This window comes from Microcaecilia unicolor, chromosome 3, assembly GCF_901765095.1.
Source record: "Microcaecilia unicolor chromosome 3, aMicUni1.1, whole genome shotgun sequence".
NCBI lineage: Eukaryota > Metazoa > Chordata > Amphibia > Gymnophiona > Siphonopidae > Microcaecilia > Microcaecilia unicolor.
In genome coordinates, this window is record NC_044033.1 from 398,262,526 (window position 1) to 398,286,765 (window position 24,240).

A 24,240-nucleotide genomic window follows, 5' to 3' on the forward strand; every position below is an offset into this window, starting at 1 on the left:
CTCTCTCTGCCCCCCCTTGCAGTCCAGCCATCTCCACCTTTCCCTCCCCTTTCTAATTCAACTATCTCCATCACTCTCTCCACTTCCTGACCCATTCTAGCACTTGATCCTCTCTCTTCCCCTTTCAGGCTCTGCATTTAATTCTCTGCCCTTCCTTTACCCCCACCTCCAGCACCTTAAACCTCCCTTTGCACTCCCAGCTTATTTTCTATACTGTCATCATTAAGAACTGCAGCACAGTAAAGCAGAGGATCTCGTCAACCACACTGTGCATCTCTGCCTGGTCCCACCCCCATGGCAACAGGACGTGTACATCAGAGGAGGCAGGACCCAGCAGAAACACACAACCTGGTTGAGGAGAGCCTCCACATCACAGAGTTGTACTTCTTAATGTTTACAATGGAGGGAAGGAGCTGGGAGCACAAAGGAGGGGAGGAGCTGACACCGGTGGTGAGTGGTGGCAAGAAGGGGAGATGCTGGATCATGTGATGAAAGGCAGACAGTGCAATCTAAAACTGCAGTACAGTACATTTGTCCCCATTACTAAAATTGGGGACAGATGGTTGCCAAACAAAGATGACTCAGAGACAGGGGTCTGAAATTGGGGATAATCCATGAAAATCAGGGACCTCTAGTAATCCTAATTTATTGTTGATATCTTGAAATCCTGACTATCTGGGTATGTCCCAAGGACTAGGTTGAGAACCACTGCTCCATACTGTGACCAGGGGCGTATCTGAGGTTCGGCGGTAGGGGGGGCCAGGGCCAGAGTGAGGGGGCACATTATAGCCCCCCCCCCACCGCCGCCATTGCCGATCCCCCTGCCGCCGTCACCTACCTTTGCTGGCGGGGGACCCCAACCCCCCACCAGTCGACATCCACTTCCTCCTGCCTTTAAAAATATTCCTTCGGCTGGCGGGGGACCCCAACCCCCGCCAGCCAAGCTGAGGTCTTCAAGTTCTTCTTCGTCCTCCGTGGCGTGCTCTTCATTCAAAGAGCTGCAATCCAGTTTTGGAGTCTGACGTCGCTGCACGTTGTACGTGCAGGACGTCAGACTCCCAGAGTCTGTTTCTGTGAGTCTGACGTCCTGCACGTACAACGTGCAGCGACGTCAGACTCCGAAACTGGATTGCAGCTCTTTGAATGAACAGCATGCCACGGAGGACGAAGAAGAACAGAAGACCCCGCCAGCTGAAGGAATATTTTTAAAGGCAGGAGGAAGCGGACGTTGGCTGGTGGGGGGTTGTGGTCCCCCGCCAGCAAAGGTAGGGGGGTCCAGGGCGAAATCTGCGGGGGCCCAGGCCCCTGTGGCCCCACGCAGATACACCTCTGACTGTGACTCTTCTGGCTCAAGCCCTTTGTGGAATAAGAACTGTAAATTATTTTCCCCTCGTCTTATGTTTTCCTTCCTGTACCTGTCTTTTATTAATATTGTAGTTCTTCCCTCTTTTAGCCACCTCCTGTGTATGTCTTATGTGGTTCTGTCTTGTTTTATAACTTCTTGATCCTCTCACCCCCCCCCCCCCCCACACACACACCTTTTATTTGGCTTTGTAAATCACTCACATTTTTTTTCTAATATTTGTGGTATATCAAATAAATGGAACTTGAACTTCAGACTTGAGAACTGTGTACAATACTCATCACCACATTAAAAAAAAGATATAGTGGAACTGGAAAAGTTACAGAGAAAAGTGACCAAAATGATTAAGGGGTTGGAATGACTCATATGCAGTAAGGCTAAAGAGGTTAGGGCTCTTCAGCTTGGAGAAAAGATGACAAGTGGAGATGTGATAGAGGTCTATAAAATCCTGAATGGAGTGGAATGGATAAATGTGAATCAATTGTTTACTCTTTCAAGAAGTACAAAGACTAGGGGGCACTCAAAATCACATAATGGCACATTTAAAATAAACAAGAAAACATGTTTTCACTCAATGTATAAGTTAAGCTGTGGAACTTATTGTTGGAGGAAGTGGTAAAAGCAATTAATGTAGCTGGGTTTACAAATGCTTTGGACAAATTCCCGGAGAAAAAGTCCATATACCATTATTAAGGTAGATCTGGGAAAAAATAAAACATAAAAACACTGCTGATCCCTGAAGTTAAGTAGCTTGGAATTTTGCTACTTTTTGGGACTTTACCTGGTACTGTGACCTGGATTGGCCACTGTTGGAAACAGGATAGTGGGCCAGATGGACCTTTGGTCAGACCCAGTAGGGCATCTCATAGTTCTTCGTTCTAAGGGAAAAGAGAAGGCATGGTGGTATCACTATCTAGGAAACTAGCTGTATGAAGCTGAGCCAATCAGAGTAGGCCTTTGAGTACAGCACCAATGAACTATGGTTTCCCTTCTGGGTTTGCATGTAGGCTCATTTGCTATGGAAAAAAAAAAAGAAGATAAAAAAAAGCCCACACTTCCAAGAGATAATTATTTGATGTGTACCTGATTCAGAGAAGAGGACCTTGAGTGAGAGGGGGAGTAACTGAACAGAGGAGCGCTGATGAATTGATTCTGCTGCAGAACGGGAAGGAGTGTCTTTGGGAAAAAAGGGAAGGAGATCAACTGTCACTGCAATATTCAGTGGCTATGTAAAATAATTTTTTCTTCAGCTGCCTGAGCTGCTAATTTCTGGAAGCAAAAATCAATGTACTCACTCGGCATTGGAAACCAGGAACAGTTGATTTAAGGGCATATCAGGTGATTATTGACTCAGAGTGATTTAGGTATCAACAGGAGGCATTCTATAACTTGGCACCTTGAGAGTGTGCAGTAGGAACCTATTCTATAAAAAAACGTGACAAGGCATATTTTCAAAGCACTTAGACCTACAATGTTACATAGAAACCTATGGAAGTATGCAAATCTAAGTGCTTTGAAAATGAGCCTCAGGCATTTAGATTCTGTTATAGAACATTAGCGTGACCTGGTATATATGTGTATATATGTCAGCCACAGATCTGATATAACTATGGGTACCTAAGTGTAGCAGGGATATGCATAATTTACAGTTAGTTATGCACATAAGTTGAAGTCCTATCTATGCCTTGCCGTAACTTTACCCCTGTGTACCCCTCCTTGCAAATATGAGCTATGAAATTGAGTGGGTATTTGCAGAATTATGCTTAGCTTGCTTCGTCAGCTCAATTTTGAACCTATGCATTTTCTACTTAAAGGTCTTTTTAAAGACCACATTGTTCCATTTTCTTACATCTACGGTTGTTGACCATTTGATGTTGTTGCATTTTATTTAAAGACTCCTGATGCAGGCTGCCAGCCGAAATACGGTACTTTGTTGAGTCTTCACCAATAGATTGTCCACAATTGACTGAAGTCTCCTCGTTTGTCTCTGGTTAGCCTGGTCTACTTCCCACTTCTTTGTTTTTGCTATGCTAGTATTTTAAACATTTATGCTTGTGACCCATGCATAAATGTTGATGCCTAGTTTATAGAATCAGGGCCGGTCTTAGGCCGAGGCGACCGAGGCTGCCGCATAGGGCCCCGCGCTTAGGGGGGCCCCGTGCGGCGCCTCAGTCAGCCTCTTCCCAGGGCCGACGGCGATCCGACGACACGCTATTCTGCCCGCCCTGGCGCCCTCTTCCCCCCAACCAACAAGCATGCTTTTTCTTTTAAATTTACCCGCCTCCGTCGCCGACTCGCTGGAATCTGACTGGACACTGGAGAGCACAGCAGGCATCGTCGCTGAAAGCGCTCCTCCCCTCCCAAGTGCACCCGACGTCTCTAGCAGAATGGAGAAGCTTCCTGATTCGTTCATTCTCAGTGTCCCGCATAAAGACACTGCATAAAACAGAAGACACTGGGACCAAAGCGAATAGAATAACCAAATGATCAGACATCAAAGGTAGAAAAAAGTATTTTATTCAGAATTTATTAATTGGAATATGTAGCTTTTGGAAATGTGCATCTGTGATATTTTGCATGTAAGTTTCAATTTTTCTAGTATTGCTGCATGCTGAGTCTGACTTCTTGAGGTAACTTTCCAGTTCAGTATTTTGCCTTCATATCTGTTGTGTCGTGTTTTTCATGTGTGATCAAGGTGCAGTATCCTGCTAGCGTGTAGCATTTGCAGCCCTTTTTGTCTTGTTTTTTTTACGAGGTAGTGTATTGGTGTTTTAGAGCCTGGTGTAATTACAGTTCTGCCTTTCCACGCATAAGGTTGTGCTCGTCCTGTCCTTGGAATTAGTACTGTTATGGTTTGGTAAGGTTATGAGTGTGTTTTTGCACAAGTTTGTGTATAGTGTTTTGCAGTGGAGAGATTGTATGTCCGCACCTCTGACCCCCCCCCCCCCCCCCGGGGTTATGAGAATTGGAACTACTAATTATAGTGGACTTGAACTGAATAATTTCGGGGGGGGGAGGGGTCATGATAGCATTGTGCTTATTATTTCAATCAGTTTTTCTGTACAAGTTTAGCTTTATTTGTCTTTATTTGAAATTTCATAAATAAAAGTTTTTCTAAAAATTGAATAATATTATCAATGGGGTGGAGCTGGGGTGGGGGCAGGGCTAGGATGGGGCGGGGCTAGGATGGGGCCCCACCAAATTGGTCTGCATAGGGCCCCGCACTTGCTAAGACCGGCCCTGTATAGAATTGCCCTGTACCACCCATATGTCATAAAGGATACATATACTGTGTGGCACATAAAAATACATGGAGGCAATTCTATAAATCAGTGCCTCCAGTTAGGTGTGCAGATACCAGATGCTTAGTGCCAATTTTATAATGCATCTGTGCACCAAGCTGCTGTTATAGAGTGGAGGAGTAACCTAGTGGTTAGTGCAGCAGACTTTGATCCTGCACAACTGGGTTTGATTCCCACCGCAGCTCCTTTGGCAAGACACATATAACCTTCCATTGTCCCAGGTACCAAAACTTAGATTGTGAACCCTCTAGGGACAGAGAAAGTACCTGCATATAATGTGTACAGCACTGCGTACATCTAGTAGCACTAGAGAAATGATTACTAGTAGTAGTTATGGAATACTAGTGTAAACCTGAAATGGTGCACCTAAATTTAGGCATGACTATTTACACCAGGTAACATAGTTTCCAGGTTTATTTAAAATTTGATATACCACTCATAAAACAATCTGAGCGGTTAACAATTATAATAATAAAAACAATAATTTAAAAAGAAAAGAACACCATCATAGACAGGAAAGATAAGGAAAAGAAAAACACACCCATATATTAGCAGATACAGGAAAGCCTGCCTGGGCATAGTGAATCAGGGGACACAAAATCAGCTACCAAAGGCAGCTGTAAACAATAGAGCCTTTAGTAATTTCTTTAAAAAATGATAAGGATGTTTCTAAACACAGTGTATTCCATAAAATTGGACCAGAAACATGAAATGATTTAGTGTGCAGTAAAATAGAGATGACCACTCAAAAGGAAGGAACTACAAGTTGGTTCTGCGAAGCAAATGTTCATTCCGCAACAGGGGATGTCAATAATTTAACTTCCAGATTTTGAACTGACTGCAAATGCTTAATATCAGATTGTCGCAAACCATGAAATATTGCATTGCAGTAATCCAGGCGGCTAAGCACAAATGAGTGGATCAGAACAAGGAGAGCTGAAGCAGAGAAAAGGGTGCAAATTTAGTAGATTAGCTTTAAGCTTATAAAAACTGCTTTTTATAACAGCAGACATCAGGGGCCTCAGATTCAAATTTTGATCCAATATAACACCAAGAACCTTCACAATGGGAGAAAAAGTGATAATACTACCTGGAATTGATAGCGGTGCTGACAATTCTGGTGCACTGGTCTTAGCAAAAAGGAATCCTGAGCACATCTCAGGGTTCAACTTCAACCTATGCATAGTAAACCAGTTTGCAATAACTTCATCAGAACTTGTATGTCTGCATCTGAGGTATGATCAAGAGGACATAACATTTGGACATCATCAGCATAAATGTAAAGAGTAAAACCTATAGTTTTAGCCAACCAGAAGAATGGGGACACAAAAACATTAAACAAAATAGGGGCTAAAAGAAAACCCTGGGCAATCCCTGAGAGGAAAGAACAAGAGCTTGACTGAGAACCACACCAATGCACTATATTAGTACTAGCCGTTGAACCCGTAAAAACGGGCAAGTATAGGAAGGGGGGGTTGAAAGGCCCCCCCACCACCGTGTTCGCCGCTGCCGCTCCCTCTCCGAGTTCGCCCCCCCCCGGAGCCGTCGCAACCCACCTTGCACCCAGTCAGGCCCTCGCTCCGCTATTGAAACAGCGAGGGCACGCAGCACACAGCTCTGCTGCTGAGCTGCCGTGGCCTTCCTCCTTCTTATCTGCCTGTGTCCCACCTTCGTGTGACGTAACGTCGTCGAGGATGGGACACAGGCAGAGAAGAAGAAGGAAGGCCGATGGCAGCTCAGCAGAGCTGCGTGCCCTCGCTGTTTCAATAGCGGAGCGAGGGCCCACCCAGTGGAAGGTGGGTGGAGGTGGCGACTCCGGGTGGGGGGAGCGTTAGCGACGGCGGTGTCCCTCGCAAATGCGCAGTAGAGACCCTCTCTGTTCTGCCCCCGTCATCATGTATTGACGCTGGGGCGGGGCAGAGAGGGTCTCTACTGCGCATTTGTGAGTGAGTACGACACTCGCCATTTATATATATTGATGACCAGAGAGATATGAAGTAAACCAAGCCAATACTGTGTTTGAAATATCAATTTCTTGTAAACGATGTAGAAACAGCATGTGATCAATAGTATCAAAAACAGAAGATGTCTAATGATATAAGAGCCACAACTACTACTACTACTACAATTTAACATTTCTAAAGCGCTACTAGGGTTGCGCAGTGCTGTACAATTTAACATAGAAGGACAGTCCCTGCTCAAAGAGCTTACAATCTAAAGGACAAGTGTACAGTCAGTCAAGTGGGGCAGTCAAATTGGGGCAGTCTAGATTTCCCGAAAGGTATAAAGGTTATAACCTTATCCTGAGCAAAGCAATGCTAGAGAAAAGAAGGAATCCCCACCAATGCTGTTTCTGTACTATGCTGTTTTCTGAACCCTGTTTGATTAGGATGTAAAATTTGAGTCTTCTCCAAAAAGTCCTCCAACTGCTAAAGGACAATTGAATCAGTTAATTTTCCCCCACAAAGGCAAATTAGCGATAGGACGATAATTGATAACATCCATTCCTTTAACATTATATAATTTGCTAATTTGGGAAGGATCGAGGTCCTCTTCCATAATGAAGGAACCAAACCTCTTTCCAAACTCTCCACAACCAACATATGAAAGAATGGTAAAAGCATGGTAGAAAAACATTTAACTAAACCAGATGGAATAGGATCATACGAGACTGAAGAAGTCTTCAGAGAGGCCAATGACCTCCCCAAATCTGCCTGGGAAGGAAGAACAAAAGATGAAAATGAATCAGCTAGGATGGTGCTATCTCTAAAAATTTGCACTGCAGAGGAGATAGAGGACAGAGATGAATGAAGTATTGATACCTTAGTGGAAAAGTGATCTGCAAGATTCCGAGTAGCAAAAACTAAATCAGAAAACTGATACTGTTTGACAGTCAAAGAACAAAGTATCTTATATAATGCAGCCAAATGAGGATCTTGCATGATTTGTGCTGAAAAATAGTCCTTTTTAGCTGTTTGAATTAATCACGTGTACTCATACGCTGAGAACTTATAAGCTGTCAATAGAACAGCAGTACATGTCTTATGCCATTGGCGTTCATAGTGCTGTAATGGTGCCTCTGCAACACCAAAGAATAAGTATACCATGGCACAGTTTGCTTACTCTGAATAGATGCACAGTGCTTTTGGGACACTAGAGTTTCAAAGGCAGAGGATAAAACTGAATACCAACAAAGATCTCTGCAATTTGACATGAGTATTTATATTAGCAGTCAAATCTTTCCTAAGAAACTAGCATTACTAGAAAACCACTGATGTTCCTCAATAAAAATAAAATCACTTTGCTCCAGAAACTTATTTCCGATCTGACGAAGAAGGGCAACCTTCGAAAGCTAATCAAGAAATGTATTAAGTTATGTCCAATAAAAAAGGTATCATCTTATTTTCTTTTCCATGTTTTCTTTTTTTTTTTTATTTGTATTGATTACCTCTAGAAACATGAAATAGGAGGAAAAGACTTCCATTTGGTTAGCCAAATGTGGCTAAGAAAGTCGTTTGTTAAGGACTACCCTACAGTATTTATTTTGCTGTTCTGTACCTCTGCTTTAGGTTGGCAGCCAGAAGTAAGTTTTACACACCTGGAATCAAAGGCCTGTTTTAATGATACAAGATTAGTCCTACAGAAAGCTGTTGACTGGAGACAAGGCGATAAAATCGTAATCAGTGGCACGGACTCCAAAGGAACTATGAGGAATGAAGACATTGTTACCATAGAAAGTGTGAACGGCTCAGAAATCTTAATAAAACCACCACTCAAGTATGTATTTTTTTCTTTTGCTACTTTATAAAGCATTCATATATGTTCTATGGAAAAGTCGAGAAGTAAACACCCCATCTAATGAACATGATAGCCTTAGGGGTAATTTTATAAGAAGCTGCCTAAATGTAAAAATTCACAGAAATACTGGCTATTTAGTCATTTTTGCTTGTAAGTGCAAGTACACATATACATTTTGTGGTATGTGCTTACACATAACACAGGGGCAGAATTTGGTGGAATGCAGGTGGAGTTGTAATTTAGGACTCTTTTTTTCAGCTGCGTTAAAAAAATGGTCTTTACTAGCGCAGTCAAAAATGGCTGATTTTCCATTTTCTGAATTAATGGCCATGCACTAATGTGGCCATCAGTGTGCGGCCATTAACAAGAATTAGCGCATGAGCACTAGCCACACCTATTTTGCAGGTTTTAAGGGCTCATGCGCTAATCCTGCACTAATCAGTTAACATGTGGTAATGCAGACACATTAACTGATTTGTGCAGAAATGCCAACTGTCTGCTCCCAGACATGCTCCTTCTCTGAAAAAATTAAAGCATATTTTATAGCATACAATTTGCACGCACAGATTGCAATATTGGCATGGGATGCCTCAGCGCATCCCACGATAAGCCATTTTCAGCTGCAGTAAGCACTGCCTAAAATTGCAAGAAGACCTTTGGGGGCTGGGAGACTGGGCATCCAAATGGCAAATGAAATTTAATATGGATAAGTACAAAGTGATGCAAATCGGGAAGAATAAACTTAGGAGTCACCACTGAGGAAAAGGATTTATGGGTCATTATGCACAATACATTAAAATGTATTCTCAGTGTGGCAGTGGCCAAAACAATAAACAGAATGTTAGAAATTATTAGGAAAGGAATAGAGAATAAATAAAAGGATATCATAATGCCTCTGTAGCGATACATGGTGAGGTTATGCCTTGAGTATTGTGTGTAATTCTGGTTGTGCATCTCAAAGATAAATAGTGGAACCGGAAAAGGTACAGAGAATAGAGCTGCCAAGAGAGGCCAGTCTTTGAGAGAGAGATTTTAAGTCACCCCCTCCAATTTTATCCTTCCTATCATTACAACATAATTTGTACCCTAGTAACACAAAAAGTCATGTTGGTTGCCCTCTTTCCAACAGGTCTCTGAGATGCCTATTTTATCTACTTCTTTATTTAGTACTATAATATTCTAACTCTCCCTTCTTGTTTTTTAGGCTAGCATTTCTATACAGATATTTCAAAGTGTATCCACAAGCTGCTTAGCAGTTGACAAGGATAATTTGCAATCTTTGTTGTGCTCTACTAAAGGCTCCTAATTTAATTTTGCCTTTACTGCAATCTCTATATTGGGATGCTCTAACTTCCCTCTTGTGATTGCATCCTTCAAAGATATCTCACTCCAACCATACACTCCTGAATGACTGTCTGCTTTCCACCAGATTCTAGTTGAGAAGCTGCTCTATCTCCTTTTTAAATGCTAGTGCCAGTAGCCTGGTTCCATTCTGATTAAGGTTCAGCCCATCTCCCCAGAATGTTGCCCAGTTCCTAACACTGTGGGTTCTTGGCTGCAGCAATGAAACAATGGACCCCACTATCTGTTAAGGAGGCTAGTTGGTGGGTTCAAGTTTCCTCACTATCTGGACCCCATAAGAACATGAAAACACAAGAGTAGCCATAATTGGTCAGATCAATGGTCCATCTAGTCCAGTATCCTGTTTCCAACAATGGCCAAGCCAGGTCACAAGTACCTGGCAGAAACTCAAATTGTGGCAACATTCTATGCTACCAATTCCAGGGCAAGCAGTTGCTTCCCCATGTCTGTCTCAATAGCAGACTATGGACTTTTCCTCCAGGAACTTGTCCAAACCTTTTTTAAACCTAGATACGCTAACCACTGTTACTACATCTTCTGGCAAAGAGTTCCAGAGCATAACTATTCATTGAGTGAAAAAAATATTTCCATCTATTTGTTTTAAAAGTATTTCCATTTAACTTCCTTGAGTGTCCCCTAGTCTTTCTATTGTGTGTAAAAGATTGATTTACTTCTACCTGTTCTACACCACCCAGGATTTTGTAGACTTCAATCATATCTCCTCTCATCCATCTCTTATCCAAGCTGAAGAGCCCTAACTTCTTTAGCCTCCCTCATGAGAGGAGTTCCATTTCCATCCCCTTTATCACTTTGGTTGCTCTTCTTTGAATGTTTTCTAAAGTGCTGTATCTTTTTTGAGATACGGCGACTAGAACTGAGTGCAATGCTCAAGATGTGGTTGCACTATGAAGTGATACAGAGGCATTGTACTATTTTCGGTCTTATTTACCATTCCTTTCCTAATAATTGCTAGTATCTTGTTTGCTTTTTTGGCCACCACTGCACACTGACCCCATTAACATTACACACATATCCTACCACTGACACCCCCAACATTGCACAAACTGCCCTCCCCCCAGTCTCCCAGCATCTTTTAAATAACTCCCACCTGCCAACAGCCTTTACAAAATTCTCCCGCAATTTCAAGAGCCCCCTCAATTCATTCTAGGGGTTTCCTGGTGTCTAGTAGTTGGTCAAGAATGATCCACAAATGGTCCTTCCCTATTAGTAGCATGGGTTAACAATTGGTCCTCTGAACCCCAGCAGTAGTCTTGCCATTTTCATCCTGGTCTGTTGATGGGGCAGGGGCATCCAGGGATTGCTCTTATACCTCTCCCACTAGATACTAGTGAACTCCCAGTAAGAACCAGGGAGGGAGGGAGAGAGGAGGAAGGTGCTGGGCAGAGGAAGAGATGGTGGAGATGGTAGGGCCATGGGGGGGAGGGACAGAGTGAGTAAGAGAAGGGGAGTGATGCTGGAACCACAGGAGATGCAGTAATACAAACACTAATGCTCCTTCCCAGGTTGTGTAGGCAGTAAGCCATACTTAGCAGGCTTTCACTTCTGGTGCCATCTACACAACCCAGGGAGGTACACAGCACTGGGATTTGTGTAGCCGCATCTCCTGGAATCAGGCTGGGTTTGTTGAGTAGGCTGTTCTCCCTGAACATTTGCTCTACTGAACATTGAAACAGCTTTTTTTGGGGGGGGGGCAGGGAGGGTAGGGAGGAAGAGGAAAGAGAGAGAGAGAGAGAGAGAGAGAGAGAGAGGACAGGGAGCTGCTGGACCATACAGATGGAGGGGAAGAGAGAGGAGACAAGGAATTACAGGACCATAAGGGTGGAAGTGGAGAGAAGAGACAGGGAGTTGCTGGACCATAGAGTTTGAGGGGACAGGGAGTTGCTGGATCATAGTGGTGGAGGAGAGAGAGGGATAGGATGGAGGGACAAGGAAATGCTAATCTACAAGGATGTCAGAAGGGACAAGGAACAGAGATACTTAGCATGGTGGAACCATGTGGGAGAGATCATGGGGGTTCTCAAGGAGATGGGTGAGAGGAGGACAGTAAGTACAAACAGTAGAAGTGTAGTAATGGAGAGTGGGTGAAAGAGAAGGGAATAGGAGGCCAGGGAAGGAGTGAGACAGGAGAGGTAGGAAATGAGAAGAGGAGATGGAATGGTGATAGATACTGGTAAGTGAAATATAGATGGAGGACTGAAGAATAAGAAGGTAAAATTTGAAGGGGGAGACAGAAAATAGAGAAAGAAGAAATATAACAGAAGATAGGATGGAAGTGGAGAAAGGACAAATGGACTGTACCCACTGGAAAGAAAGCAGAAGACAGACAGGAAAATAGAAAAGAAGAAACTGGGACCTTCATGCTTGGAAAAATAAAGTACCCAGGCAACAAAGGTAGAAAAAGTGTTTTATTTTGAATTTATTTGGTGGAATATGTTAGCTTTGGGAAATGTGTATTATGGATATCTTTGCATTTTGTTTAGTACACGAGGAAATGAATTTCTATTTTTATTTCTCCTATGTTATGGTACATAGATTGGCTTCATGGAGTTCCCAGTTCAATTTTTGTCTTTACATTTGCATTTCTAATTTGTGATCCCTTGTTCTGTATTTGGTGTGGGTTTGTCTGTGTTTTGTGTGTGATGGAGGTGGGTTATTCTGTTTGCAAGCCCAACTTGTTCTGTTCAATCAGTAGTAGGTGTATTGGTGTTCTAGAGCCCCGTGTAATATTTGTGGTGCTGCCTGTTCTTATGTGGGATTCTTGTTTAAATCAGGAATCAGCACTACTTTCTATGGTAGATTTGCTACATGTATGTTGAGTTTTAGAAATTGTTTTAAAGTTTTGTGTTTTTGTCACAATGCACCTGGTAGTGTGTTATGTTACTATTACTGAGATGATGTGAGAATCAGCTTTTTTAAAATTTTTGTATGGTAATTTCCATGGAGGAAATGAGCTAGATTTGATCTGCACCTGTTGTTGGGAGAAGATAGGGTTTTTATGGATGCAGAGCATGTTTACACTTAATACATAAGAACTGACGTGGAGGGGCATAATTGAATGCGGACGGCCATCTCTAAGGGTGCCCATCTCTAAGGACATCCCAGCGAAGGGGTGGGGAAACCGCTATTATTGAAACAAGATGGGCGTCCTTCTTTCGTTTCGATAATACAGTCGGGGATGCCCAAATCTCAACATTTAGGTCGACCTTAGAGATGGACAACCTAAATGTTGAGATGGGCGACCTTAGAGATGGTCATCCCTGGTTTTCGGCGATAATGGAAACCGAGGACGCCCATCTCAAAAATGACTAAATCCAAGCCATTTGGTCATGGGAGGAGCCAGCATTCGTAGTGCACTGGTCCCCTTCACATGCCAGGACACCAACCGGGCACCCTAGAGGTCACTGCAGTGGACTTCAGAAATTGCTCCCATGTGCTTAGTTCCCTTACCTTTGGTACTGAGCCCCCCAAACCCACCCCCAAACCCACTACTCACATCTGTACACCACTACCATAGCCATAAGGGGTGAAGGGGGGCACCTACATGTGGGTACAGTGGGTTTCAGGTGGGTTTTGAAGGGCTTACATTTACCAGCACAAGTGTAACAGGTGGGGGGGGGATGGGCCTGGGTCCACCTGCCTGAAGTGCACTGCACCCACTAAAACTGCTCCAGGGACATGCATACTGCTGTCATGGAACTGGGTATGACATTTGAGGCTGGCATAGAGGCTGGCAAAAACTTTTTTTAAATTTCTTTTGGGTGGGAGGGGGTTGGTGACCACTGGGGGAATAAGGGGAGGTCATCCCCGATTCCCTCCGGTGGTCACCTGGTCAGTTTCGGCACCTTTTTGAGGCTTGGTCGTAAAAAAAAATGGACCAAGTAAAGTCGACCAAATGCTCATCAGGGACACCCTTCTTTTTTCCATTATCGGCCGAGGACGGCCATCTCTTAAGCACGCCCCAGTCCTTCCTTCGCTACGCTTCTGACATGCCCCCATGAACTTTGGTCATTCCCGCGATGGACTGCAGTTGAGGATGCCCAAAATCGACTTTCGATTATGCCGATTTGGGCGACCCTGAGAGAAGGATGCCCATCTCCCGATTTGTGTCAGAAGATGGGTGCCCTTCTCTTTTAAAAATGCCCCTGAAACTGTATCAGACTAAAGGTCCATGAAGGTCATTGACATACTACATACATCAGACGTGTCCAGACTGAAAAAAGGTCCAGAACCACTGATCTGGACATATCTTCCCATTGAAAAAATGGGAAGTACACATCTATTTTTGAGTCAAGCCCCAACAATGATTCTGGCAGTCCTCTATCACACTCTTTTTAGATCTCTGAATCCCAGAGCTATGCATATCCAAATAGCTGCTTTCTAAAATCACTGTTTAAATGTATATGTGATCTCGATTTGTAAGGGCTACTGTTTACAGATCTAGATGCTTCTAAAATGACCACCTTAGGAAGTCATTTAAAAATGTTTGTGTGTCTTTACCCATGCAAATTATAGTTTACATAATTAAATGACCAACATGTTTAAACAGTGATTAAAACTGCTAGAGGAGGTTCCATGGGATTGGAAAAGAGCAGATATGGTTCCTCTTCTCAAAAGTGGTGACAGAGAAGAACTGCAAAACATAGGCTGGTAAGCCTTACTTCAGTGGTTGGAAAGGTAATGGAGCCGCTGCTCAAGGAAAGGATAGTGAGTTTCCTGGATTCCAATGTGCCAAACAAATCTGATCAATTTCTTGACTGGATGACCAGAGAATTGAATAGTGGACATGCGCCGGATGTACTCTACTTGGATTTCAGTAAGTCCTTTGGCACAGTCCCTCACAGGAGGCTTATAATTAAACTCAGCAGGCTAAAGTTAGGACATAAAGTGGTGAACTGGATTGGGAACTAGTTGACTGACAGATGGGAGATGGTTGTGGTAAATGGAGTGTACTCAGGGATAGAAATGTAAGCAGTGGAGTGCCTCAGAGATCGGTACTGGGATCGATTCTATTTAATATATTTGTGAGTGACATTAGAAGGAAAAGTTGCCTTTTTGTGGATGACACCAAGATTTGCAACAGAGTAGACTCCCCGGAGGGAGTGAACATGAGAAGAGATCTACAAAAATTAGAATATATACATGTCACTTATGACCACTGCATTTGTGCTATCAATGCATGTATATGTGTTTGTGACTTTACAACTCTCCTACACCTCTGATGTTTGTTGTAGGTCTGCCTATGGTATTATAGAACAATGGGTGGATGGCCAACACCATATTCTGAGACCCATTGTAGCACTTTTGAGTAGAGATATTGTTGTACAAGGGAACCTCACAACAGAAAGAATATTTCATTCTCAAGTGTGTGCAGAAGCAGGCTTCTCAGGTAAGATGGCTACTATTAGAAATATGCACAAGCAATAATAATAATAATAATATTCATCATAATCATAATAAAGAAAATACAAAAAAGTCTGAACTGTTATGTAACTTTTGGGGGTTTATTCAAAAAGGACTCCTCCCATCATTTGTGCAAATTTTATTTAGGTCCATGTTACTAATAAATGTGGATTGTAAATCCATAGGAATGCATTGGCGTCTCTAATGTTTAGCATGTGCCCAATTTTAGCGCATGCTAAAAACGTGAGCATGCCTTAGTAAAAGGGGGGTCACTGTTTTTTTTTCCACAGTTTCCTAGTTTGACTCAAAATACAAGCCCAGGGAATACTTCTCCTTAAACCGGGTAAAAGTATGTGCACTGTGGAACCCCACAGGTACTTTTAGCTGGTTTAAGGGGACAGTTTGAGACACCCTTTCACTCAAATTAGAAGGATGTTTACTAATGTGCATTAAAGGAATAATACATGATTTTTGCCATTTAATGCTTGTTAAATGGGAAAAGGCCATAGGGGATATTTTACTAAGCTGTGGTAGCATTTTTAGTACTCAATAGAAGCTAGAGATGCCCATAGGAATATTTGGGCATCTCTAGGGTTTAGCACATGCTTATTTTTAGCGCATGACAAAAATAGTGCAGCTTAGTAAAAGACCCCCTGTGTTATTTGCCCTCACAACATTTTAGCATCAGATTGCAAGCAAAATGATATTGAGATGCACAGCATGCAAAGCATGCAGAAGAGAATGCAGGCTTTGAGCCGGATTTATCTTTCCTTCCCAGCAGTATCAGGCTGTGAAGTTCTGATGGCAGAAAATCTCTATATAAAAGGCAAAACAAGGTGGCATGTTTCATCCATTGGAAACTTTGTAAAGACTATAACATTGCTGTACCAAAAAGGCTTTAGAATCATGACCCTAAGAGAATCAGAGAGAATGAAGAGGTGCCAGTCCCTGTACATTCACTTCCTGTTCCTGCGCAGGCAGGATGCTGTACAGAGAAGGCTTCTGGGGCAGGCTGAAGGCAGCACTTATATCATACCAGACCCCAAGGTGGCAAGCTATTTGGGAGGATAGTGCCTCCCCACCCCCAAACTACACCCATGGCAGCACCCCCTTATGATCTGCAGCCAGAGTGGGCTGCCCCCACCCCTGTCCTTGGTACGCCACTGTTCCAAGCACACTTGGATAAATTGCCTCTACATATAACATCTAATGAACTCCATAAGGAAGTTCTTTGTGGCACAATGCAAGTACTAGGGTGAGCATCAGCAATAAATATAAGAGACTGAGATCATACTCCATATACCCTGGCTTAGGATTGAGGTTCATTACTGTCATGGTGTGTGCAAAAATAATTGTGTTAAGCAAAAGTTATGAGCAGGGTACAGAAGGGAAAAGAATCAACAGGGTAAATAGAGGAAAAAAGAACCTCCAATCAATTAATGGAGAAAAGACCTCAGTGGTAAGTACACAAAATATACAGAAGAATTTAGCCCCTGAAAAAAAATTACCATCATAGGTCAAAAAAACACCATTACAAAAAAACATCCCAAACTCAAAAATATCCCAATAAAAACAGTAGCAAATTAATAGGTCAAAACATTCTCAGTGGTGGAGGTATATATAACACTCAGAAGAAATCCACACCAAACTATGTCACACGTCACTCTATAACTTATTTTTTAGCAGTTTCAAAGAATTAAAAAAAAAATTCTTTTACGACCATCAGAAGTGGCTCATATCTTCAATAGTGACTAAAGAGACACTCAATACCACAACACTAAGCTTCCTCATCAGTCCATTTTTCAACTTTATAGTATCAAAATCTCCTTTAAAAACTTCATTTCCATATAGTACAAACATATTTTCATTAAAATCAATCAAAAACATGAAACATCTGAAAATATTTTGAAGTTTGCTCTGCCGCCAACATAGCCATGTTTCTTACTACTGCTTCAGGGCAACAATGGTCTCCTTCAACTCTAGATAATTTTTCTCCATAACACAGCCACATACAACCAATAAAATAGTGTCTGTTAAAGAACTTCACTGAAAAAATGACACAAGCAACAATATAAAGTTTAAATATAATCGTTATAAGCAGCTGCGAGGTCACTTAACTTAAAGGGAGAATGGTATATGAAGGAATACAACAACTGTGAAGCTGGAGGCATTTAACAGCCAAACCACTCCTGCCAGGAGCCCCATTTCACAGAAAGCTTCATCAGAGGAGAACACGTGGGTATGTTTAAAGTTAAGGTGCGTTAAATGCTAATGTGCCTATGCTATGGGCACATTAGCGTTTAACAAATATCCATTAAAACCGCTAATGTGCCTATAGAGCACCTTAGTAAATATAGACGATAGCCTTAACCAGCACTGAAGTTTTTTTCCATTAACTGAATGGAGTTTCCATTCTCTTCTATACAGCTGGGTTATTAACCTTGCTGATGTGCAAAAATAACCCCTTTTGAAGATATCACCCTTGAAAAAAAAAACTCTTGGTAGGTGCTGAAGAGGTTTCAGGCATAGGGGGATAGCAGCAGTTGGTAGGGATTTGATAAATGTTGGGGAGATACAAAGAATATGGTGGGTTATCTTATTCCACCTTTGGTCTCTTAAAGAAATTTATATATACCAAGGGAGTTGCTAACCTGAAGTACTGAGGTACTTACCACAAGTTAATGATACCTGCACTAAACATCATTGTGATAAAATGAACTATTTTATCCCAGCTTAAGCAGTATTCACCTGGGTTAATGACCTTCTAAAATTAAATTGCCATCCATAGATGGCTGGATGCAGTCTGTATCATGTAGCACAGAGAAACCAGTAAAAAGATTGGCTTTAGACATGATGATTTTCCATTATTTAAAAACTGAATGCATACAAATTGACAAATTGTGAAGGTATAAGATTTTTATTGACTTGGATTTCTCTGTTTCAATGTTTTGTTTTGTTTTAATGTTTACTATAGATCCTTCAAAGTGCCTTTACAGCAAGAGTGAAAGAAAACTGGGATCCCGAGATATGGGAGCAGTTGTTATAGTGCAGAGCTTCCAAAGTGAGCCAAGCTTAATCCATCTGGAAGGGGTGCAATTCAAGTATGTGGGACAGAGCTTCCAGAAGAGTTTGAGTGCACTAAATATTGCAGGAAATGTTCACATGAATGGTAAATGACTGGATAATTCTTCTTTGAGACTTTTTTTTTTTAGATTCCCTTCTATACCCTATTTGTGGTCCTTGCCAAGTGATGTGTTACAACCACATTCTAACATCTCATAAGTCTCAAAAACTAGGTCTATATCACCCCAATTGGGGCCTGGTTAAAATGGGTCCTTATTCCTGGTATTTCAGTACTGTCTGATAGTTACAGGGTCTAACAAATGTGGGTTTCTTCAATGTGATTTGCGTTCAACCAATGTGATTTGGTTGAATAAACCAAACTTATCGGAGAAGTCCCAGGAGTTCTTTGTCCATCTTGTACTTCAAATGCTTTTTATCACTCATTACAACAATCTTCCAGTACTCTGTTTAGAACCTCCTTCTCCTGCACTCAATTCTGAGGACATTGGCTTTATCACTACCTCATGACAATTAATAGTCCTTTCTCCCAAGGCAAAATTATCTCCTGTGGTTTCCTCCTGAGGGAAAAGTGTTCACTCACTCTCTCTCTGGTATCTACTGCATCCAGTCCCTTTGACTCACTCAGGGGTCCTTTTATTAAGCCATGGTAAAAAGTGGCCTGTGGTAGTATGGGCACGTGTTTTTGTTGCACATTGGGACATTTTTTTTACCATGGCTGGGAAAACAAGCTTTTTTAAAATGGGGGCAGTAAATGGCTGTGTGCTAGAATTAAAAGTACTGCACGGCTATTTACTGCCTGAACCCTTACCGCTACATATTGAACTAGCGGTAAGGGCTCATGTGCTACAAGCACGGTACTCATGCAGCACTCACCAATGTAGCCATGCTGCCGATTATCGCCGGGAACACCCCTTGCGGTAGAAAATAGCTACCTCGGGAAACAGTGCATGCCAACTTTGAAATTACTGCCAGGTGGGTATGCTAACTGGGCGGTAGTGTCGATTTGGCAGGCACATACGCACGTAAGCCCTACTGCTTCTTTGTAAAATGGCCCCTCAGAGAAAAATTCACAATCAAAACTGGATGATGCAGAACCTTGAGCCAACAGGTTTTGTCTGTAGCATTTGATTTGGCTAACCATAAGATCCAACAGATTGGCCCAAGCTGGCATTTAAAAGTTTTGCAGTGATTTAAAGGCCCTTCTACAACATCATACTCTACAGGTAGTTTGGAACAACTCTTTCTCTGATCCTTGGTGTATGCTGTAGGGGATATCGCAAGGCTCCCTGCTCTCTCCAGTACTTTTCAGTATCAATTTTAGTGGTTTGCAACAAATACTTAAACCTCTTAAGTTAAAATCAAATACTTTTTGAATGCTGATGATATTTTCTTACTATTTCCAATTAAATCTAATCTTCAAAAAACTTTTGTTGTGATGTCAAGTGTATTTGATAAAATTAGCCAATGATTTGAAAATCAATTCTGAGAAAAACCCATATATTATGGATTGGGGGAAAGGGTGAAGATCTACCCAGTATAGATGAAAATTAGCTACTTCTGATATCAAAATATTGGGATTAATACTAAATTCAACCTTAACTATGGAGAAGTATTAATGAACTAATTAAGAAATCTGTTTGACAAATTGAAATTATCAAACCAGATCAAATCATTTCTAGAAACCTCCCAATGGCAGAAGGTACTATTGACAAAAAGCATGAGTCAAATTGTCTATTGCAATGTTATTTTGTAAGGTTTACCTAACTAGCAGTTTAGGCAACTACAGGTTGTTCAGAATGAGATTGCCAAGTTGATTTTGGGGGGGGGGGGGGGGGGGGGGTAATGTTACAGATCATACTACTCCACTGTTGATAAGGTTGCATTGGCTCCCAGTTAAAACGAGAGTTCATTTTAAATTACTGATGCTTATCTTTAAGATAATATATAGCCTTGTGCCTGAAAATCTTCTGACTCAATTATATTGTACTTGGCCACCAGAATACTTCACTCTACTCAAGAAATTAGACTCTCGATATCCTGTAATACTATCGTAAAGTGTCTATTTGAAGGAAATCCATTGTGGGTTGTGGCCCTGATCTATGGAATAGATTACGCCTTAATATAAGATCAATTTTGTGTTACCTGGTATTTAGAAAACAGATTAAAGCTTATTTGTTTGATTTGTATTTATTAAATAGTTAGGTATGCCGCCTTACCTTCTATGATGAATTAATTAACTGGGGATTATGTAATTCATAGGATTATGCCCATTATTTTTTTCATTCATATTGTGATCCACTTTGAGTCATATCTAGGTTAGGCAGAATATGCATTCTTAGGCTAGATTAGATTAGGGTACAGAATGGTATGGATAATTTCCAGGTAATGGTGTTGTGCTGTTCTATCCATGGCTCCAATTGTTTTACCTAATGCCCTGCAAGGTATAGCTGCCTGCTGTGCTGAGCCCTAGCCTCGCATGCAAGAACCTGCAGAGATTTTTAGTGTAGAGGTGAAACTGGAGCAGATAGAATAGGGTAGAGAACTTTTATTTTCTCTAATCCATCCCCTCCGCTTCTATCATGTCCCAGAGGCAGCTTCCATAGTTGTGCAACCAGGGTCTCACCTGTGCACTAGCTTCGGCCTGGGGCCACAAAACAGAGTTCAGTTCAGTTTCCCATTTAGGGCCAATCTCTCCTCACTGATCATTTCTAGCACACAAACTGTCGAGCTTGGGAGTGGGTCTATGGTCTAGAATAGCGATCCGGGGGGTTGTGGGACTGTGCTTTACCCTCTGGAGCTGATTGGTTCCCTTAGCTCTCTGCTTACCTCTGTCTTCCACAAACCAGGCAGTACTCAAAATGTCTGAAACAAGTATTTTTGTATTATTTCCTCTTCCTCGGAAGTTTGTGGGACTCTTGCTTCACCCACTTGTGGACTATATAGAGTTAATTTCTTTCTTTCTCTTATAACTATTTCCCTTTTGGAGATACCATGTTTTCTTATTAGATATTTGAAATTAACTCTGTCTTAATTCAAACCTGTTTTGATGTATTTTTTTTTTTTTTTTGCAAAAGAATAATAATAAAAGGCTGAAACAAATAGAAAACTTTTATTAGAACTTTCGCAACAGGCAAACGGCAACTGGCAAATTATCAGTCCAAAGTATTCTTTTTTGTTATTCCCAAAGGGGAACTCCCTTTTCCACTTCTTCAGTGAATTATATTTACAGGATACTTAATGGAAAATGGATAAAATCTCATCAGGTGAAGTCAGGATCAACTGTAAGAAACACATGATAATGTACCACCAGGCATAACAGCCAAAAAACAATATTTTTCTCAACACATAGAGCAAGCTGCAAATTCAACCAAGCAGCTATTTAAAATAGTAAACAGTCTAATGCAAACTCCACAACAGAACCAGCCTTCCCAGTCACAACTAACCAGCAATGATTTTGCCAATTATTTTGCCAACAAAATTAAAGGTCTCCATCGGGACCTACAGACAATTCCATCAAAGCTCCTATCAGCTAATGAGAACACACCCTCTTCCCCGCTATGCACAGCCATCTGTGATTCATTCAACCAGGTCACAGAGGAAGCTCTTGAAAACATCCTGAAAGGTCTATGACCTACAACCTGCCTTCTTGGTCCCTGCCCATCAAAGATTGTAAAATGAGCGAACAAAGGCCTCATTGAAGGGGCCACTAAAATTGTTAACTCTTCTCTTATGGAAAGACAGCTGCTTACAACACTAAAATGAGTTGTGATGCACCCCCCCCCCCCTACAGCCAGTGGATCTCTTCAATTCTCAGGACTCCCCTCTCTTCCCTCCTGGTCAGTGGCAGGGGATGTACAGGCAACTCCAGACCTGCAGGTAACCAAAACCTGTAGGTAACCAAAGACCCTCTTAAAGGGCATAATTCTAGCTTTATCTCCTCCAAACCCCACCCCCTGTTACGCTTTAGTACCAGGGCAATAACTCTCTGCATTTTATTTCAAAACTACTCCCCTTGGACTGGGCTTCCTTTCTACCACTCCAGCTCTTTGGCATCTTACCACTCCCTCCCGTCAGTGCTCTGGAAAAATCTATTGCTCTAGTAACACCCATTCTACAGTTGTATTAAATGCTTTGTGATTGTTTTCATAGTTTCAAGGTTTCTGATTAGATTTATCTAAGGCAGAGATCTGCTGAATCCTACCTACATGATAAGTTTAAGAGTAAGAGTTCACACCCTAAATCGTGCTTCTTGTACTTTTTGCCTTCTGTTGGGTGATATTTTGTCCTTTGTGTTCTATCTTGTAGATTCATATATCCGTGGGTGTTCTGTGTGGGATTCCTTCAGTAGGGGTCTTAGTCTATCTAAGATACATGATCTACAAGTAGAAAATAATGTTTTCTATAACATCATGGGCCATGGACTTTTAGTAGGTAAGTGAACATTTTCTCTCAGAAGAAACATTTGAGTTCATCTCAGTATGTTAGCTAAACAATTGGGCCCCATATTCAGCCCACGTCGGTAAGCAGCTTGTAAGCTACTCATAGTTATGGGATTTATTAACCTCAAATATTTAATGCCTGAGCATTTCTGTCCTCTGACTTGAATATCTGGGTTAGTTTGGCCATCCAATAGTTAACTGTGCACCAGCCAGTATTAAGATTGGTGTCCGGTTACCTTGTCAGATAAAGTTTGGACAGTCTTTTCAGCCATCCTATTTAACCGCTTAGCAGACTGAATATGACTGCTGACAGGTTAAATGCTGGCTCTACCCATGCTCCACCTACAGACTGCCCCTAACCTAGCGAGTTAGTGCTTTGGCCATCAGAGGGGATATTCAGCAGCATTATCCAGTTAAGTGCCACTGAAAATCTGGGCATGGTAATCTCGGTGGGGTTTAACTCGGTAGGAACCTTTCCTGCTTGGTTAAACCCTTTTGAATATTGACCTCCTTTATTTTAAAATGGGAACATATATACTTTTGGAAAGTCCAGGAATATTTAACATTATATTTGAAGTTATTTTATGTAATATGATATTCTAGACATCTGAAGAAACTCATAAGTGAATCAGTGGTATAGACACTGTGGGCCTCGGGGGCCTGGGCTCCCTCACCTTTGGTTTGTGTTTCCTTCTGCTTTAAGAGCTTTAATGACCTTGTCAACTGAAGGGATCTCCTGTGCGAGTCCTGCCTGTGATGTCTGACCAGCACTTAAGTCAGCAGGCGTGCTTTAGCTGTCGATGTCAGCTGTCTTGTGCATGCTCAGTTCAATGACTGTACTGAGCATGCTCGGGAGTGCTGACATCAGCACCTACAATGCACCACTGACTTGAGCGCTGCTCTGGCAGCATAGGTGGGACTTGTACAGGAGACCTCTTTGACTAGCGGGACTTGGCATCCACGCAAGCAAAGGTATGCCTTAATGCAGTGGGGGGGGGGGGGGGGGGGGGGGGGGGAGGGGAAAGAACAGCTTTGCTATTACCCCCAAAATAGACTCCTGGCTATGCCTCTGAAGTGAATACTGAAACTATGAGATCAGTGGCAAAGCCAGACCTATGGGAGGGGCAATAAACATATAGGGGTGTGGTACTTGCATGCTCATAAATAATGCTTTACAGTGCACTTTATGATAGAATTCTAAGTAAACATTCAGCCCAACAACTGTCCTGCATCAACATGCTGCCCCCCCCCCCCCCCACACACACACACACACTAAAACTTTGGAAACACTGACATTTTAAAATATAGTCACTTTATCCCATAACTTAAACTTTGCCATTATAGTAGATTTAAGTGTGGACAACATCTCAACACACATCACAGTTGTCTGCAAAATATTTATAACAATGGTACATATCCTTCAACTTGCTCCCTAACAAATATAAACACTTTTTAAAACCTTTAATAATAA

General features: G+C 41.9%; 1 protein-coding gene across 1 annotated transcript in view; it reads left to right on the forward strand.

Moving 5' to 3' along the window:
* The window catches only part of PKHD1 (PKHD1 ciliary IPT domain containing fibrocystin/polyductin), a 980,909-nt gene that overhangs the window by 524,647 nt on the left and 432,022 nt on the right, over positions 1 to 24,240 (forward strand). Inside the window, exons 38-41 of the mRNA XM_030198735.1 lie at positions 8,235 to 8,442; positions 15,078 to 15,232; positions 18,221 to 18,415; positions 22,636 to 22,761. Coding sequence (XP_030054595.1) covers positions 8,235 to 8,442; positions 15,078 to 15,232; positions 18,221 to 18,415; positions 22,636 to 22,761 — 684 coding nt within the window. The remainder of the gene's footprint in view (positions 1 to 8,234; positions 8,443 to 15,077; positions 15,233 to 18,220; positions 18,416 to 22,635; positions 22,762 to 24,240) is intronic.